General features: G+C 46.5%; 1 protein-coding gene across 1 annotated transcript in view; it reads left to right on the top strand.

The window, feature by feature from the left end:
* The window catches only part of LOC149371618 (cell adhesion molecule Dscam1-like), a 437,517-nt gene that overhangs the window by 321,554 nt on the left and 95,515 nt on the right, over positions 1 to 20,448 (top strand). The window contains exons 5-6 of the mRNA XM_089565876.1: positions 14,785 to 15,090; positions 17,240 to 17,509. Coding sequence (XP_089422002.1) covers positions 14,785 to 15,090; positions 17,240 to 17,509 — 576 coding nt within the window. The remainder of the gene's footprint in view (positions 1 to 14,784; positions 15,091 to 17,239; positions 17,510 to 20,448) is intronic.

The following is a 20,448-nucleotide window of genomic DNA, read 5'->3' as shown; positions in this document are numbered from 1 at the left end:
CCACTCTGCCTGCCGGTCTTCTGCAACCCATCGACATACCTCCGGAACCTTTTCACCGTGTTGGCCTCGACCTTCTTGGCCCTTTTCCGACGTCCCTCTCCGGCAACAAGTGGATCGCTGTCGCAACTGATTATACGACTCGGTACGCCATCACGCGTGCTTTGCCGTCCAGCTGCGCTACCGATGTTGCCGATTTTCTTCTGCAAGACGTCATCCTTCACCACGGCGCCCCTCGTCAACTGTTCACCGACCGCGGTCGTTATTTTCTATCCAGAGTAGTTCACGACATTCTTCGTTCGTGTGACACGCAGCACCAGCTCGCGACAGCTTACCACCCACAAACCAATGGGCTTACGGAAAGGTTCAACCGCACGCTCACCGACATGTTAGCCATGTACGTATCGCCAGACCACCGAGATTGGGACGCAGCCTTGCCTTATGTGACATTTGCATATAACTCTTCCCTTCATGACAGAACAGGATATTCTCCTTTCTACCTTTTGTTTGGTAGACATCCCACCTTGCCTTTGGACACACTCATGCCGCCTTCTTCAGCCCCCACCACTGCTTACGCTCGGGACGCCATCTCCCAGGCCACGCAGGCGCGCCAAATAGCACGTAGTAGGCTCCAAGCCTCTCAAGTTTCCCAGAAGTCAGCCTACGACCGCCGTCACCAGGCCGTCGAATATACCCCAGGATCACTCGTCCTTCTCTGGACGCCCTCTCGCAGCGTCGGTCTCTCCGAGAAGCTCCTTTCGCACTACCGTGGCCCTTACCGTGTCGTGCGCCGTGTTACCGACGTGAACTATGAAATTGCTCCCCTTGAAACCTCGCCCTCGTCATCTGGCGCCACCACCGACATCGTCCACGTCTGTCGCCTTAAACCTTACCACGACGCTCATACGTCGCCGCCCTAACGCCGAGACGGCGTTTCAGCAGCCGGGGGTCCTGATGCGGGTAGACGACGACGACAAAGAGTGATGGCACGAGTGGGAAGAGTAGAAGACGACAACGAAGTTCGGACTGTGTTCTCGGTGCCGCTCGCAGCTGTTCTTGTCTATTTGTAAATATCTGTAAATATATTATTTCCCGCAACAATATATATATATATATATATATATATATATATATATATATATATATATAGCCGCCGCGGTGGCTCAGTGGCTATGGTGCTCGGCTGCTGGCCCGAAAGACGCGGGTTCGATCCCGGCCGCGGCGGCTGAATTTCTTTGGAGGAGAAATTCGAGGCCCGTGTACTGTGCGATGTCAGTGCACGTTAAAGAACCCCAGGTGGCCGAAATTTCCGGAGCCCTCCACTACGGCGTCTCTCATAGCCTTAGTCGCTTTGGGACGTTAAACCCCATAAACCAAACCATAAACCATATATATATATATATTGTTGCGGGAAATAATATAATAAATAAATAATAATATAATACCGACAGTTTCGGACGGAGGACCGTCCTTCCTCAGGGTATACACAAGAATGAACACAATTTCTCATTTTCTACGCAGCGAGCGCAAAGGGTGAGGTGAAACCACTCTCTCTCCCGTTAGTGGAAAGGGACGCAAAGTCAGTATAAGACGCAAGTGCTCCAGTCCATATAGGGGGAAGAGGGTGACGGTTGCGAAGGACAGGGAAGGGGAAAAACATATATGCACAAAAATATAAAAATAAAGGAAGCAAAAGTAACATTAAAAAATAAAAATAAATATAGGAAGGCAACGGCGGAGGCTTGGGTAACAAAGCTATAGAAATAGATAGGGAGGGAACTAGTTGCTTCTCAGAAGGAATGTTTCGAGAGAAGCTCCCTTCGGTGTGGGTGGTGAACCCAGCAGAATTAACACAAACAATATTCTAACAAGGAAAGTACAAAGCAAAACCACAAATAAAACAAAAAAAGAAACACAAAAAGAAGAAAGAAACAAGCGCACGCATGCATGTGTACAGTGTATAACATCACAGAACGGACCGCTCCCCAGCGGTGCAGGTGTTTTGGACCGTTGTAACGTGAGTTACGAGTCAGCCACAACATTTAGAGCTGTTTAAGACAAGCCCGTTATCGCCACGGCGGAAGCGCGGCGCCGCGGTCGAGGGAGGCAGGGCGGCCGGCCAGACGCCGTGCGGGAACCCGATCCCGCAGCCGAGTGCCGCGGCGTCCGACCCACAGTAGGCCATTCCCTTCGTGCTTTTCGTCGCGAAGGCATTCGAGTACAGACTGGTTCTTCAAAAGAAGGGGCCGAAAGGACGGGTGAGAAGGAACCTAAAGAGTAAATACGTTCAGAAAAAAAAAAAAAAGTTAAGAAAAGTAAGAATGGGGACGTGGGACCCCGCAGAGTGCAGGCTTCATGGAAGAGGAGGGATTCCAGACGTTCAAATTGTTCTAGCTAGTTAGGCTTTTGAGGAAGGTAAAACTGCCCAAGTTTTCATTAATGCCATGTGTTAGTGTCCGAAATTTGTGTATGAAATACGACTCTCTTTGTTCTCTTTGGCGACTTGTTTGGAAACCCGATTGGAGAAGGATGACGTGAATGTTTTCGAATGCATGCTGGGGCAGGCACAGGTGCTTAGAAAAAGGAAGATTTGGCAGCGCGTGAGTATGGGCCTTGTGGTTGTTAAAACGCAACCTGAACGGTGTTTCCGTTTGACCGATGTATTCCATGCCACACACACTGCAGTGTAGCATATACACTACGTTCGCGCTGTCGCAATTCAGGGTTTCCCTAATCCTGAAGGTGAAATCGGAGAATGTTCCTTTAGCGATGGTTGTAGTCTGCATATGACTGCAAACCTTGCAACGTGGCTTACGGCACGGTTGACATCCAGGACTCGGGTTGGAGTTGGGCGTTGTTTTGGACTTAACTAAAATGTCCCTCAGGTTCCTACTGCGCCGGTATACTGCTCTTGGTGGTTGTTTAAAAATGAGAGACAAGTGACTGCTTTGCTGGATAATATTAAAATGTTTTGATAGGATACTATTAACACGTGGAATGTTAGATGAATGCGTGAGAATAAGGTTACTTGGCCTTTCACTATCCCGCGATTGTGGGGAATTTATTATTTTATTCCTGTCTAAACCACGAGCTTTCAGGATAGCGTCATCGACGATGGACGCTGGATATTCCTTAAGTAAAAGATTTGTTTTTAGCTGCTCAGCATGGCGGTCAAAGTCTTCGAGCTCAGAGCAAATCCGTCGGTATCTGTGAGCCTGTGAGTAGGGTATGCCAGTCTTGCAGTGACGTGGGTGGCTGCTCTTAAAATGTAGGTACTGCTGGCGGTCAGTGGGTTTTTTGTAGAGGGTTGTCCTAAGCACGCTGCCTTTTTTCTCTATTTGAACGTCCAAAAAGTTTATAAATTTTGTGGAGATGCTGTGGGTGAACGATATGGAAGGATGAAATGCGTTATACCTCGCTATGAATGCCAAGAGGCTGGCTTCGTCGTGCGGCCAAATGAAAAAAATATCGTCCAGGAAACGTTTATAAAGGAGTGGTTTCAAGGACTGAGTGTCAAGGAATTCAGTTTCCAGTGCTGCCATGAATAAGTTTGCGTAGGCCGGAGCCATCTTTGTTCCCATCGCCGTGCCGTTGACCTGAAGATAGTGTCTTCCCTCAAATTCAAAGTTGTTGTAGTTCAGTACTAAGCCTAGGATTGCAGAAAGAGTTTCCTCATCAAGATGAACGGGGGGATCTGTCCTCAAGTATGCATCCACTGTCGCGCGTATGCCGTCTGGGTGGGGGATATTTGTATATAAAGATGTCACATCCATTGTAACCAAGAAGCTTCGGTTGGGAATTTTGAGGTTAGATATCACTCTGAGAAAGTGATTTGTGTCCTTAATGTAGGCCGGGATAGTTGGTATAATGTCCTTCAAAAGGAAGCCGAGGACGCTAGATATTTTTTCGGTGAGTGTGCCGTTGCTTGATACAATGGGACGGCCCGGACGGTTGGGTTTGTGTATTTTCGGGAGTAGGTAGAACCGTCCAGGGACTGGTCTGACTGGAGTCATTGCTTTAAGAATTTCCCCGGATATCTTTTGATCTTGATGAAGTGATTTTAACTTATTGTTAATTTCGATTTCGAATTGACCTGTGGGATCACTGGTTAGCTCCGTGTAAAATTGTTCGTTTTCCAATTGCCGGAAACCTTCTGTTATGTATTCGGACTTGTCCATAACAACAACAGCACCGCCTTTGTCCGCCGGCTTGATGACAATGTCAGATCGCTGATTTAAAGAGTCGAGGGCTCGCCGTTCCTCGGATGAGAGGTTGTTCGGGACTTTTTTTGATTTTGATTTTGAATATGAGGCGATGATATCCTTTTGAACGGCGGCGATGTACATATCTAGATGTTTATCTCTGTGTTCGTTTGGAGTCCATGATTGGTTTGATGTCCCGGGTATGTTGATTTCACGGTTGCTTTCGCGGTTTCGGAAGTACTCGCGCAGACGTAGATTCCTTGCAAAGTTATCCAGATCCTGATATAATTGGAATTCGTTGAATTTTCCCGTTGTCGGGCAGAAAGTTAAACCCTTGGAGAGCAACTTTCGTTCCGAAGGAGAGAGTGGATGGCTCGATACGTTCACAACGTTGTCAGCCTCGATGGAAGACCGGCTAGTATTAGGTTGCTCAGGGCCTAGCATGCTTTTAGTAGAAGGCGGAATTGGTGAACGTGGCGCCGGGGTCACACCGTCTCGCCGGAGTTTGCTAAGTTTCTGCATATTTGTGTCTTTTTTCTTTCGTTCTTCGAATTCTTTTAGCTGAGTTATTTCTCTCGGCGTAAGGTCCGGTTCACGACGTAAGGATTGTTCGACATGCTCGAATTCGAGAGCTTTTCGTTGGCTGTGCCGTATAATTAGGTCCACAAGACGTAATGAACTGTCATGTAGAATCTGTTTCCATTCCGCGTCCTCATCTGCGTTAAGGGTTGTCATCGCCGGGGTAAGCTGCAGTCGCAAACCTTTTGGTATGGCTTCCGATTCTGAATAGCTAGTTAGAGTGGTCGCGTGGGATTCATATCTAATTCGTTTTTCGATAGTTTTCCGGATTTTTAGAAATGACGGTGAGTGAGTTTCTGGGGAGCGGGCCGTACCTGTGGCGGCAGCGAGTCAGTCGCTGCGCTGCGTTGGGTTGTGTCGTGCCGCCTCGGTGCAGGCCTGTCTCGTCATGTAGCGGCGGCGTGGCGGTACGGGGGGTGTCTCGGCCTCTTGGGTTCTCGGACGAGCCAGTGATGGCGCTGTTCTTGCGCCGCTGCCTCCCTGGGTCGTCGCCATCGATTGTCCACGAACGCTCCATCCCGTAGCGGGGGGTCTGGCACCGAGGGCGCGTTTCAGGTGCTCGCACACGATAGCCACGCCCTCGAAGCTCAGATGATGTCCATCGGCCGCGAGCACTCTCCATGGTGGCAACTCTTCAAGTGCGTGATTGATATATACCACGTCCCTGCCAAGCCGCCGTTGGTGACATAGCCTCCGCACTTGTTCCACAAAGACTTTCGCCTGAGCGTTGAACCAGTGGACGAACCTTCTGTTGGCTCCTCGGCGTCGGCGGTTCAGGGCGCGTGGAACAGGAAGACTCAGGCACACTTTCAACGAGGGGTGCTCACGGCCGATTCTCCCTACGATCTCCCTCAGGCTTGACAGAGCGGCAGCGGAGCCCGTGGCCGCGATGTCGGCTGTCCCAACGTGAAGGATCACTCTACGGATGGTGGCAGGCAGGTACTCCAAGAGTGCCGGAATATCCACGAACTTGGCTGATAGGTTGCGAAAGCGTGAAGTATTGGAGGGTCACTGTTGGAGGGTCATATTTTATTTTTTTGCTCTCGCGGCCAGGAGAAGGAACAAGTTTTCGCATTTTCTACGAAAGTTGTTGCACGGCCACGCACCTGTCGAGCACCTCCCAGCTGGACACGACTGTCAATAAGCAAGCCTGTGGTGCTTAACAAAGCAGAGGCCGCATCTGGACGTTGTATTTTCTGACTGAGTACCTGTTCCTCGCACTCTTTTTTTTTTTTTTTTTTGCCCGCCCCTATAAAAGGGGATGCATTCACAATGTAAAATCACTCCTGAAGAAGATCGGTCTTCCGATCGATTAGTATATATATATATATATATATATATATATATATATATATATATATATATATATATATATATATATATATATATATATATATATATATATATATATATAAAGAACTTTGTTCCTAGAGGTAAAATGCGAATTGAGGAACGCTTCATTTAGGTTAACATTTATTGCAAGTCGACGTTTCAGACAGAGCCTGTCCTTTTTCATGACCTAAGTTACATGGTTCTTGCTTCTCTTCTTAAGGGGACTTCATCTGTACAGGTGTTCGGCACATGAACCAAAACAACAAGCAAACGATGCAGGAAAGCCCCTAGCTAGGGGCTACGTGGCACAAACTTGATATAAACCTAACAGAACTAAAAGGCCAGCAACGATATACAGCGCATCAGCATAGGAAACCAATCCGGAAAAAAGTCCTGTTCTTTGTAAATGTCCGTTACCTGCAGCAACATTCGGCTAAAATTATTTCTTGGCGAAACAACAGGCTCAACGTTGCTGTCTTACATGCGCGTTTTCCAAAGGCTAGGAAGTACAATCAGAGAATCATATCATAAGGTTTTGAGTCAGGTTGGGAAACAACAAGGTAGCGCGCACTATAAAAATTTAGCCGCACTCGTGCACTGGCCAGCGAATCTCTTCTGTTCGTGCCACCGTGGGTTCGAATCTAAGTCGAGGTTATTTATTTGATTTTTTTTTAACTTAGCACCGATCAGAATAGTGCTTTCGGAATAAAAGATTTTCTAAAGCACCGGTAAGTAGGAACGCACCGGTTGTGACGTCCAAATCTCTGTAGTTATTTCTCAGTTGTATCAGTGGAGCACTGCTTTATTTTCTTTATTATTTGGCGTCAAGACACGAACGATTACAGTAATTAATGAGTTCGAAGGTTTAACGACACCCGAGCAACAAAATTTCAAAAAACTTAACAGATTATCGGTACAATTATGTAAGGGCTTTGTACAAACCGGTTCATTCCGCCTATTAGCATTTCGCACTTTAAGCCGAATGTCTGTAGCACTAGTTAATTTGTATTTCATGATTATCGACAAGAGCTTCTAATTACCAGTGCCTAAAGCCGCGGCAGTGAGCTGCCAGGTTTTACGCACTCCTTTCACGAACAGCACATGCTGGCCATTCAGCGGACACGGTACTTAATCTTTTACGGCTGAACACGGCCGATACGAGCTAACCTAACGACAACTTAAATTAATATCGATTGCGTTTAGGTGTCCGTCCGAAGACGCTTCCAGCAATGTGCTAGCTTTGTAGCAATCGTTTCCGGGCGCGCGAAGAATGGCTCATCCGTTTCCTTTTTACAGCTTCTAATAACGGTACTGTTTTTGAGACGTCGTACGCAACTTTATTATCCTTTCCTTCCTTTTTTCTTTTTTTTTCTGCGTATTTTCTCCTGTTAAACTGCACAAGACGCGGAACAACCCAGACAGTTCGCGGAACGACAATCAGGAAGGACGTGCGACGTTATTTTTTTTTCTTTTCCGCGTAGTGCGCACCTGGTCGTCTCGGCTGACTACTTTATCACGGACTAACGCAAGACACCGTTCCCAGACAGCTTTATCCTGTTCTATAAAGTGGCAACCATCGACGACCAATTTTCGTCTACAAGACAGGTAGCATCTCTCTCTTTTTCTCAAACTTGTCCGACATTTCCTCTCACACGACCCAAAACTAGGCCGCTGTCATATGAATTAGAGTAGGGCAGTTTTTACCTTTCTGCCTGTCAAAAAAGCGCACTGCCTTCTCATCGAATGTGTCACCAGGTTTTTCCCATCTATTTTGTTGCGGCTGCGTATAGCCTGTCAATCAACACGCAGGGTGTCTAGCAGCGTTGATGCTGCTGGTTGTCACTTTGAGAAAGTCTCAGTGGGCTCTTCTTTTCGGTATTCGCTATTTTGATTCGTTTTCTTATTCTGATCTAGCAACTCTAGCCACCGACACACAGAAAGGAACACCCACAAGAAACAATTCGCACACACTGTTAAACAACAATCTTCACTAAATAGAGGTGCCTCCCACATTATCTCCAAGCTTTCACGCCAAGATTCGCTTTAGGATATTCTCCGGAGTTTTTCGGTTGGTTTTCGCAATAGCAGTGTATGACAACCAGAAAATAAGTGACGTCACTTCTAGAGTCACGAGATCGCGCTCTAACCAGTGGTTATGTAGCGCTCCTGCGGTCTTCTTCTGGACAGCTTGAATCATATCACAGCACATATTACATTAACCATCTGCGGTAGAGTCATCCGGGTTGCGTTTATGCGGTGACTGGAGTCACTTGATCAGTTCGCCTAGCTTTATCCCACAGTGGGAATAATTAACACTAACCTAATCGTAACCGCACAAATACAAAGAGATGCTCTCACCTTCACAAATCCTCCTAGTTTAATTCTGATTTACAATCACTTCTCTTCCGACATGACATACTAGACGAGTCGTAAATAAATGTATGCAAGCTGACTCCTGCATATATTGCGAGAAAAACTTGCAAAACTTGTTCAACGTGAAATACGCATTCTTTATAAATCTGCACCACCACAGAGCTATAGAAATCGCTCTACCAAGTGAGCGCTCCAGCGCCTTGATCCAGTGGTGATGCTAGTCTTTAGTCACTGCTACCTCCTAATACTTCCAGTTATCCTTCCTGAGGACCCTGTTCTACCTTGAGATTAGGTGGTGGAATTTATTTTTATAACCTCGAACTGGTCCCAGTGACATTTCTTCACCTAGAAAGACCACTGACTACTGTAAAAGTTTTTTTTCTTTTTGTTTTAAGGCTGCACTTTGGCACAAGTTGCTTCATTTTAGCTTGTTATCCCTTAATTACATGACGACATAATTATCTCAGATTCATATCTCTTCATGTGGTTCAAGAGTAAGCACCTGCGTCTCAGCATTTACGCACTCCTATCTCCGACAAAGCCATCTAGCAGCTGTAGAATATGCGCTGTCATATATTATATGTGCCAAGCCACTCTGTGCTTGCACCAGAATGGTGATAGTCGTATGTTCAACGTGAATAGGAGGGGTATTCTTTTTTTCGCATAGAGAAAGGAGAAGGTGGCGAATCCGTGCAATTTGGCGGCCACTCACTCTCTTCACCACTTATTTTTCTTTCTCACCCGGTTGAGCGCGGCAAGAGGTCCGAAGTGCGCCCAGTAATCTTTCGCACTCTGATGCGTCCTCCGCGAAAGATAAGAAGTAGTCAACCCTTTCCTTTTTTTAAAGCACGTCCAGTGACCAGTCGCCGCTTCCTCTTCGTTCACTGAACCGGAGTTGAGTTACGCTCTATTAAAGCTTCCAAGTACAGCGTTATCGTGTTGATTAAAGCCGCGGCAATTGCGGGGCGTCTGCCTTCCTCGAAGACAGATCTCTCCACCCCGGCGGCGGCAGGATCAGAGCAACAGTGATTATTCCGGCCAGCCTACGTGATTAGGCAAGACTCGGAGATCGACTTGCAAATGAGCCCGTCTCGGCACGGAAAGACCTCTTCTCGGGCTTGTCGCCAAGCCTGCCAAGCCGCCCTCGATCGCCGCGGCGAGACGCGTGGCTAGATTGCAATGGGAGACCGTAGTAGCGTTCGTGATATCTGTCGCGCGGCGATTCGAATTGCAAATTCAGGGCGTGGGACTACCGTTGGTTTACCACGAGGAGCACTGTTTTTCCTCAGAAGCGCATAGATCTCTGAGATGGCGCAGTTGACTTCTTTTTCTCCATCTCCCACGCCTTGGTCTCGTTTGCTCTTTATCTGCGAGCGTCGGAGCGCACTCAGTGATGGGGCGAGTACGTGACATGCGACGCCGCGTTGCCCAACACGCGACAATGACAGCAAATGTTTTTTCTTATCTCGTCTACTTCAGAAACAAGGCATTGCCAAGTAGCACAACTGGAGATTGCTGTCGGAACTTTCTGAACAAACCAGCTGAAACAAGAGCTGTTGGCATGATACTCTTTAAACCGCTGCACAGCCAAGCATCATACGATTTCAACGGCGACAAATGCAAGTCAATCGGCAAAGCGTTGATGAATACATAAAATTAAGAAAGCGAGCGAGTTTCTGTGAAATAACACACGCGTATATTTTTATTTTTGTTTGTCTGCTAGCCCTAAAAACTCACCCTCATCATTATAATCAGCCCGACTACGCTCACTGCAGGGCAAACGCCTCTCCCATATCTCTTCGATTAATCCGGTTCTGTGACAGCTTCGGCCTCCTTACCACCCGAAAACTTCCAAATCGCCATTGAAAACTACGCTACTCCCAAAGCACTCAAGGTAGAAAGCGCTGAACTGCATAATTCATGCAGGGTATAGGGAAGCCGACAGAAACATCGACCAGGAGCATTTCTGTGCGTGACGAGAGCTAAAACATCTCAGGTTATAGTAGATTAGACAGGCTTACTGAAGTGTTAGTCTTGCAATACACTCTTCAGCTTAAATGGTTCATTACACTCGACTCACAATAACGAGACAAGAACGAATGGAGCACACGGGATAAACGAGAATGGACGATCAGGAAAGTGAAATGGCTGATAAAAATAAAATCTATTTAGGGAAACCGAAAGCTTTCACTCTGAGCACTCAGGCACCACTTCCAAAAGTGATGAACGGAAGAGGGAGGCAAAATAAAAATAATAAACTGTTTCGCTAAGATGCGTCACCTCTTCGCAAAATAAATCATTTATGCTCAGACCTCTGAAGTGAAACATTCTGCGACGTGTCGTTCGCGTTACACTCAATAGACAGTTTTAGTTTCACGTACGTAGAAGATTCACATACGTAGAGCTCTTACGGGTGACAGTGCGCATGCGCTGAACGCAAAGGGTGTGCGTGAGTCCCACGAACGTACGTTAGATTCGGATTTTTACGTTGGGGTCTTTGTGTGGCTTGCGTGCGTGTACCGTTTACAACATGGCGGCGCCTTGCCCTTCAGCTTCACCGCGGTAACAGCTTCGTCGCTAATCACTTGACACGATATAGTCGTCTAAACTGTTGTATTCTACTCCAGTTTGCCCATTCTTGCCGTAGTATAAAGTTTGAAGTGCCAAATAGGTTTTGTTTTTCAGGCAGAAGGGAGATTTTGTAGCTTTTAGGCCTGACGAATTGGCTTGGTTTTGAGTCTTCTTGAATTAGAGTGGCTACAGCGGTGTCTGTTAGTAGATGGCACTACGAACAACGCGCGGAGTGCGTCGCGTACGTGTAAATATAAAGGTTTCAAACGACATGCGCGCAGGCTACCTAGACTTCACACGTTTGGGTACGTGAACTTTGATGGTTTTGAAAGGTGCTGATGGTTTTGAAAGCTGATGATGTCGTCTTGGCAGGGTTCCGCAATACGCTTCCACAGCGATTGCACAAAGCTTTGACACCAAGCAGAAGCCTAATTTATAGCAGGAAGTGAACAGAAATGTCCACCATATAGCTATATATGTAACACAGAAGTGACAACTTTTAATAACGCGAAACACCGTTCCATGCTTTCTTCACTACTCAGGTGCCGTTCTGAAGGCTTATTGTCGGTTCCGGTGCAAATTGCTTCAGTTAACTGACGTACTTATTTTATAACAGGAAAGTATCATGCTAACCTTTTCTTGCAGACCACATGACCAGAGACATCGCTTAAAGTAACTATTGCGGCAGCTTTGATTTTCTTCATTATTATTATTACAAACTCACTACATTCGAAATCACTGACGCTGTTAACGAAAAGTTAGACAGCTTTACTTCGTGATAACTCTTTCTGGAAGTGAAGCGGAAGCTTGAGATTCGAATCACGGCCTCTCTTCCAAAGCGAAAGAATATAGTCTCCGTTTGCAGTTGTTGTTTCTCTCGTAGTAAATAGTGAATTGTCAGTACTTGTATTTTAAGCAATATACTACAACTCATCATCATCATCATCATTTATTGGCCCTTAAAGACCCCTGGCGGGGTATTACATAAGGGAGGGGGGGGGGGGAGGGCGAAAATCGAGGCAAGTAACGACATTAGGTCAAAAAAAATACATATACAAAAAAAATAGAGTAAAACAGTGAAGAAAAAAAACAGTGAAAAAAAGTATACAGTGAAAAAAAAGTATACAGTGAAACAATCGTTGCTTGGGGAAGAGAAAAAAAGAAAAACACGGTTATAAATCAGGCAGACAGGTGCACCAGTAGATCAAACAATCATAAGATAAAAATAAAACGCAAAGGCAACAGTTACCCACATTGGGACCCACAAGCAGTCTTAGAAAGTCAAGGAAAAAGCGGTTTTCATTATTGTAATGATACACTTAGGCCAATCTTCTTAAAACAAGCTTCCATGAATTGGTGTCAACTACACCAGCCTGCGCAGAGAGCAACGCGCCATATTGCAAGGCACACAATCCTACAGGCGAACTATTTGGAGGAATTACGCAGTTACAGACGCTCCGCCCCTGTAGCTTTCGCTTTATCCCCTGGAAAAGCTATCGCAGAGTACAGACCTCTCCGCTCTGTGGTTACGGTTCCAGACAGCATGATGGCTTGTTCCGCTTCCCTAAAAAAAGGTAAAAATCCGTCTGCAGACACATTACTGTTCCTGCATCGACGAGAGCATTCTCTAACGGCGCTCTTGTGGCCTTTAAAGGGCCATTTTAGTGCGTGCGTGCGTGTGTGCGTGCGTGCGTGCGTGTGTGTGTGTGTGTGTGTGTGTGTGTGTGTGTGTGTGTGTGTGTGTGTGTGTGTGTGTGTGTGTGTGTGTGTGTGTGTGTGTGTGTGTGTGTGTGTGTGTGTGTGTGTGTGTGTGTGTGTGTGTGTGTGTGTGTGTGTGTGTGTGTGTGTGTGTGTGTGTGTGTGTGTGTGTGTGTGTGTGTGTGTGTGCGTGCGTGCGCGTGCGTGCGTGCATGCTTGCGCGCGCGCGATTCATTTATTCTGACACCAGCACAAGGGCTGTCGAAGAGTTCTCGTTTCTAGCCTCTTTTTGTTTCTATTCATAAATTATTGTACGCATATCCCTCGCAGCACTCCCTCTCCCTACAACAGCACTTAGCTGATATCTTCGAGAAACTTTTCGAAACGCGTTCTGCCAGCTGCCAGAGGGTTCTAGAGAAACAATTTCTAGGAGCTTCCACGACGGTCCAGTTGTCAGCGTGGGTGATGAGTACGTTCAACTACAGAACGAGTGCAAGCAACAAGTGGGCGAGCCTGTGGTCGACGCATGTCACGATAACACATGGTTACAGCGACAGAAGATACGCATAGGCGGTGTAATGTAGCTCGACCACAATTTCAATTTGCAGAAACTGTGCCAGGCCGGTGCTTAAAACACACAGACGTACACAAAGAACTAAATGCCAACAAAGCGCTGACTCTGAACTGTCTTTATTGCTTGGGGAATAGCTCTTTTTTGCATAAAAATATAGAATAATGGTCATGTGAGGTTCCATGACAAACCTGCAGAATTCTGCAAACAGAAGAACAACGAGGCCACCACCCTTCCTTCTTTAATCAGCGCGATACCCCCAAACATTAAATTTGCTTTATGAGAACGCGGTTCGTTTGTCTGCCATCCTTTGTGCATGTGGTTGTGTTCTAAGTATCAGTCTGGTGTGGCTTGTGCACCATGAACTACCAAGTAGCCTCCCTTATTGCTTTCTTAGCACATCCTCCAACGTAAAGGTTTTCACACTTTTGGCTTCCTAAAGAACTGAGAGAGTGAGAGAGATGTTTTCTTAGCTCCTACTAGCCTCCATCAGCAATGTGCATGTCTCATCAATACTGCAGCTCCAAATTCTAACGACGCTGTCCCTGTTACGTAGGGGATCTTTCATTTGTTTTTTTATCGCTCTGATCTTATAAATTTGCAAGCCCTGAGCACGGTTTCACATGAAGCTCAGTGGCGGCCTCTGCTATCAGAATACAAAGCTTCGCTTCCAAACCATCCTTCGCACTCCTCTCGCTACCATATCACACGCGGAAATTTCCTCTCACTGTAAAGCGTGCTCTGCTCATAGCTTAAAAGCATAAGGAGAAGCCTAACTTAAAATCAAGGAACGCTGGTCACAGCGCATATCCCTCAGAAAAGTCATGTTTTGCGAAGTACACTGCAGTTTTAAAGAAAACCGCAGTAGAAAATTTTACAATCGTCACGAAGGAGCAAGATTTTCAAGCCTTCGCAAAAATCGCCGGCGTTTATGTTGCTTTATCGGTGATGCAGTTTTTCAAATTGTCTTTTTTTATAGAAGTTTCCAGGTGAGATGTTTTTAATATTAACTGCAACGCTACTATTGGGCTTCCAAGTCCGCTTTTTACTCACTCTTGCGTCCGCACACCATAACTCAGTAGGCCAGTAATCCAGAACAAAGGTCACCTGTTTTCATTGAGGTAAACTTGGACATAAGTTTTCGTTCAAGTCAGCTTGCCCCTAAATCTCTAGAGTTGTCCTTTTAAAAGACCACCCCCGTCTATAAAACCGCTAACTGCATATACCGGACCACTGCGTACATAGTAGTGTATGTACAATCTTATATTATTCATGTTATTTCGGTGATCTCTGAAAAAAGAAAAGCCCGAAGAGGCAGGAACAGTACACGAAGATATCCACGATGTAATGCAGGGGCTTCTACAGGCAATCAGTGGGAATACCTTACATTGCTGCAGCTCTTGCACCCAACGCTTTTCGGGTGCATCTGTGTAACTTTTTTCTCTTTCCTTTCTCTCGCAGACACGTCCAACTACCTCCCTCCACGGATCCGTCGGCTGAAGCAGACGGTGAAGCTGTCCGCCGGCGACCCGCTGCGACTGGCGTGCGTGGCGCAGGGCTACCCGGCGCCCGCGTACCGGTGGTTTCGCAAGAAGGATTCGCTCACCGTCCCTCTAGGCATCAACGGGGGAGGCAGCGGAAGAGTGCGCGTCTACCGGGGATTCCTTCTCATCCAGTCCACCGTGCGACAGGATGGCGGCACCTACGTGTGCGTCGCCAACAACACCGCAGGCGAAGACCGAGCCCTTTTCGAGGTCATCGTGACGAGTAAGTACGGCTCGTGTCACTGTAGCAGGTTGGCACGACATTTGGACAAAAATCGCCGCTTGTTTTTTTTTTTTTTTTAATAGAAACCATGAGCACATATTGGTGTCGACTACCATGTACCGAAAGCAGTCGACTTTATTGGCTGCTACCTTGAAATTTGGATACCATGACATTTAATTTTGTTTTGTGAAAGAAATAAGCATGCATTTATTTTTTAGTTTAAATGAGAAGAGTACGCCAACCAAGTTAACATAACACGGCATCTTGGAACCTCCCCTCTTCCTTCACCAGATATGACAGTGGGCGAGTTGCAGCTTTGCTTGTTAAGCCCACATAAGATCAGCCCGGCGACTGACTATATATGGGCTTAATAAGCCAAGTTTCCATTCTCCTAGTCACACCTTATGGGAGAACCGATGAGGTTTTGAAACTTCGTGTTAGATTAACTGTGGTGGAGTCCTCTTCTCACATAATTAAATTTGGTTCGCCAACTCTACAGAGCTCTATCGAATGTTCTCTTTTGAATAAAGTTGTCTAGCTGCTTCAAAAGCTTACGTCTCTAAAGTAACTTCGACGCAGAGGTAACTGTTTTACCCACAAAAGACCACTCCACTTTTTCGACATGTTGGCTGAAAACTTTTTTGCACGTTTGAGCCTCATTGAATAACACGTAAAAACGAACGCATGCAACAGTCCTTAATAGAATTCTCGTTTGCTCATTTGATCCACTCGGCATACGCTTGTTTATGCTAACCTTTTCTGGCCAATTGTTCAGAAAAAGATTACGGAGGGCTTTGATTTTAATCACCCTGTGGGCATGGCGGTTCAAGCAGGAAATACAATCATCGGAGAGCAATTGTTCGTCTCAAAGCGACTCATCTCATCGAACTAACAAAAAGCGAAAGGTTCAAGCAATGGGCATAGCACGATTGAGCCGGTAGGTGAGCCGTGCTATTTGCTTTAGAAGGTCAAATAAAAATATATTGCAGTGAACAGCCGCCAAGATTGTTCAGGTGACAAATATAAATGCCCAGCCCTCCGTAAGAACACAGCTGCTCAGCGAGTGCGTTCTTATTAGATTCATAGTTCAGTAGGACTACTAGCCGCACTTCACGGATTTCGGGCATGCGTGAATACGTCCCTGAAGCATCTGATGCGCGACGAGTTGAAGCTAAGTCATACCATGTCAGACCACAGTCTATCATGCCATACCGCAGTTATACCGAGCCATGACAATGACAGTGATAAAGGCCTTAGGTTGGAGGGCTTTATGACAGAGGCCTTTAAGGTGAAGGCCTTCGAGGTAAATACATTCAGCGTAAACACCGTTACGCTAAATACCTTAAGGTAAATGACTTTGGGATGAGGGCCTTCAGGGTAAATGCCTTTCGAGTAAAGGTCTTTATGTCAAAAGTCTCTGGGATAAAGGCCTTCAACATAGGGCCTTTATCATTGCCACTGACATGACCCCTGACCATGACCTGACATTTGACCTTCTTATAGGTAAGAGTGCCATTGCATGATATGCCACACTTTACCATGCTAAAACGTCTGCTAATTTTTTTAACAATCTGTGTAAGGCGGTGCAGCACTCTGGAAGTTCGTGAGTTTGACGCTGCGCCAGTTAGCAATAGAGCGAATTAAAGAGGCTATTCGTGCGTAATAAGCACTCGTGATTGCGTGACTGGCCGGTTTTTCGCATACACTATCGGCAGTAATAGTGATTATCTCTAGAATTCCGGCCTACCACAAACCGTATCTAAGTTAAACAACATTGCCGAGAAAGCACCGCTAATTGACATGGACAATAAAGGAGGTCTGACATGGCACTCGATGGCTGTTAACGCATCCCTCCCTTATTCGCGTCCGTTATCTCGCCAGCAACTTCTTTTACACATATTAACTGCTCTCGAATTCAGCCCTTATCAACAAAAATCTACTCTAGGTTCATCGATACGATAGAGACGAAATGCGCGAAGAGCCCCGTGTGGCCTCAGATGTCACTGCATGTTAAAAAACCGCTGTTGATGGACATTAATCCGGAGCCCTCCACTGAAGTGTCTCCCGCAGCCCATGCGTAGCTTTGCGGCTTTAATACCTGATCTAAACCATACGGTACCCTTTCACGACGCACACGTTCCCGGCGCAGTGGCCCTGAAGGTGACCGTGAGCCCGAGCAGCGTGCTGACCCGCGAGGGCCGCACTGTGGTGTTCAACTGCTCGGTGCGGGGATTCCCCGTGGCCGCGGTCACGTGGCTGCGCAACCAGCAGCCCGTAATTCCGGGTGGCCGTGTGCGCGTGGTCGACCAGACCGAGCTGCACGTGAATGCCGTGCAACGCTCCGACCGCGGCATGTACCAGTGCGTCGCCTACGGACACGAGAGCTCGGCCCAGGGAGCCGCCCAGCTCGCCCTCGAAGGTATGTCGCACGCTCCCGTGTTTGTGCGTATTGATAAACCGCTGTGATATTTGCTTCCCTGCAGTCAAGTTTAGTGTTTTGTTTTGTTGTGCTTTGTTTTTCATAACTACGAGGTTTGTAACCGAAAAGGAGCAGGTCGCAAATAACCAGCATTAACAAAAAAATGCAGGATAGATTGGCGGGAAGGCCAAGGGTGCTAAAATAATAGCAACCGCAACATTTTTCTCGGCCACTGTCATTTCGTCATGTAAGTATGTGTACATACGCGGACATGCATAAAGGTGTGCATATTTCTTGTCATTTTGGATATGCTTCTTTTTGAAAGCTTGACGGATTTAAAATTGGGCCGCTGAAACCAACCTTCCGGGTCTGCACTGTGCATCGTTCATGTCCTTTAGTGGTAAATGTAGTAAACGACTGCGACATTACCTCCAGAAAATGATTCGATGGTTGGTTGGTTTATGGGGTTTAACGTCCCAAAGCGACTAAGGCTATGAGAGACGCCGTAGTGGAGGGCTCCGGAAATTTCGACCACCCGGGGTTCTTTAACGTGCACTGACATCGCACAGTACACGGGCCTCGAATTTCTCCTCCAAAGAAATTCAGCCGCCGCGGCCGGAATCGAACCCGCGTCTTTCGGGCCAGCAGCCGAGCACCATAGCCACTGAGCCACCGCGGCGGCGAAAATGATTCGAAGCACCTCTAACATTGCTGAGACAGTAGCGTGGGCAGCACACATATTCAGCGGTATTCCTTCTCTTTTTCGGTCCCCTACATAGTTTACTGCTGTTAATACATCCAGCATTGAAGAAAAAAGTGATTGGTGGTATGACTAACTCTTTAGGTCGTTCGGTAAAGGAGTGGCCATACAACTGCTTGACCACTATTAGAAGCCACTGCTAAATACAGTCCGGCTTCCAAAACTAGCACGCTCCTATTTGGAAATCGCTTTCGCTTTTATTAAACGCAAGACGAATAGCAAGTTCGATAAAACAGTAACTTGCCCGCCACTCTCGAGTTTTGTTGAACAGATACTCTCTGTAGATGGCACTGGACTGGCTTCGTTAGATTATTTGCAGTGTGTTAGTTAATTCCCTAGTACACTCAGCGACTCGCTTGTCATGATTAAGCGAAAACAATGAGTAGAACGTGTTGTCGGGCTAGTTCGTTCAATACTTCAGACATGGCAGTTGCGCGAAACACACACACACAAGACAGGTCACGGGACGAGCGCGAACTTACAACTGATTTTATTCAAAAAAGCCGAGCACATATTTAAAGGAAGAAAATAGAGTGCACTTTGAGCATGCGCATCTAAATTATACGTCATGTGGCAATCAGTAGCATACCAAGGCCTGAACTTACATCGTCTCATCGAGAAAGGCTACCTCACTATTGTACAGTGCAACCGAAGAATCACTGATGCATGCTTCTCCTCTTTTCTTTATGAAATACGCTTCAATCATTTCACGTGCCATTGAATCTGGACTCTTGCCCAGAACTCTAATCTCATTAAGCCGTGGCCGACAGTGACTGCAGGTCAGGCAATGCTTTGCCAAATTTGATCCCTCCCCCGTTGTCAATGATAACTCATGTTCCCGTGCACGATCGTTCAAGCAGCGTCCAGTCTGGCCTACGTGCGTTTTTCCACAAGTCAGTGGTATTTCGTAGACAACTCTGACGGCGCATTCCGCAAAGGGCCTAGCGTGCTTCTTGTCACAACCACTTTTCTTTGTTCCTTGATTGGTGATTGGCGATTGGTGGACGCTGCTAGAACGATCGTGCACAGGAACATGGCTTATCGCTAATAACGGGGGAGGGATCAAATTTGGCAAAGCATTGCCTGACCTGCAGTCACTGTCGGCCACGGCTTAATGAGATAAGAGTTCTGGGCAAGAGTCAAGATTCAATGGTACGTGAAGTGATGGAAGCGTATTTCATAAAGAAAAGAGGAGAAGCATGCGTCAGTGATTCTTCGGTTGCACTGTACAATAGTGAGGTAGCCTTTCTCAATAAGACGATGTAAGTTCAGGCCTTGGTATGCTACTGATTGCCACATGACGTATAATTTCGATGCGCATGCTCAAAGTGTACTCTACTTTCTTCCTTTAAATATGTGCTGGGCTTTTTTGAATAAAATCAGTTGCAGGTTTGCGCTCGTCCCTTAACCTGTCTTGTGTGTGTGTGTTTCGCGCAACTGCCATGTCTGAAGGAAAAACAAGAGCTTCACTTTTTTATATAGAAATAAAGTTGAAACTTGCACAGTGGCTACTTGTAGAGCGCATTTCAATACCGCTAGACCTTATCGCTAAGTCATAACTCAAGAGCGTTGGCACGTGGCATTTCTCCTCTCCTACAGTAGTCAATACAAGCGCACATTTTCTGCTCTGAATACAACGTTAGCGCCGAAGCGGACGACTGTGGATCATTTGACTCGAAACATTAGGCCGTTCTGTTCTCTTTATTCGTGCCATATACAGATTGAATGCTGCTTTCAAGGGTGACGACCCCTCTCTTTCCTTCTGTCTCACTCGGCCGGCAGCGGCTAGAAACAAGGACTGCCAGCGCAATAGCTTTAAAGTCTTTAGCTACTTTTCCTACCTCCGTTTTACCGTATCAAAGCGCGTTTTGAAGTCGGCCTCACTCAGGCTCTGTACCTCGCTTACTGTGTAAAAAAAAAAACGCGCAGTTAAACACTGCAAGCGCTACTCACAGCTGCATCAATCCGTTGAAGTGCTCAAAAACGGAAGCCTTGTCTATAAGTTCACATGAAAACCCATCATGCGCATAGCGGTGCGAGGGATACAAAACTGAACGCCCTTTTCTCATTTAGAAGCCTAAATCAATTTTACTTTTCACTCGAACTCTAAAAGGCGTTGAAGAAACTATCCATCTACAAGAAAGCCACTTATGGGATAAAAAGAAACGTTAGCTTCCCA

The sequence above is a fragment of the Amblyomma mixtum genome, chromosome 1 (genome assembly GCF_055824585.1).
Source record: "Amblyomma mixtum isolate Tamu chromosome 1, ASM5582458v1, whole genome shotgun sequence".
In the NCBI taxonomy this organism is placed as follows: Eukaryota; Metazoa; Arthropoda; class Arachnida; order Ixodida; family Ixodidae; genus Amblyomma; species Amblyomma mixtum.
Note: the sequence above shows the minus strand (reverse complement) of the source record. Positions and strands in the feature narration are given on the sequence as shown.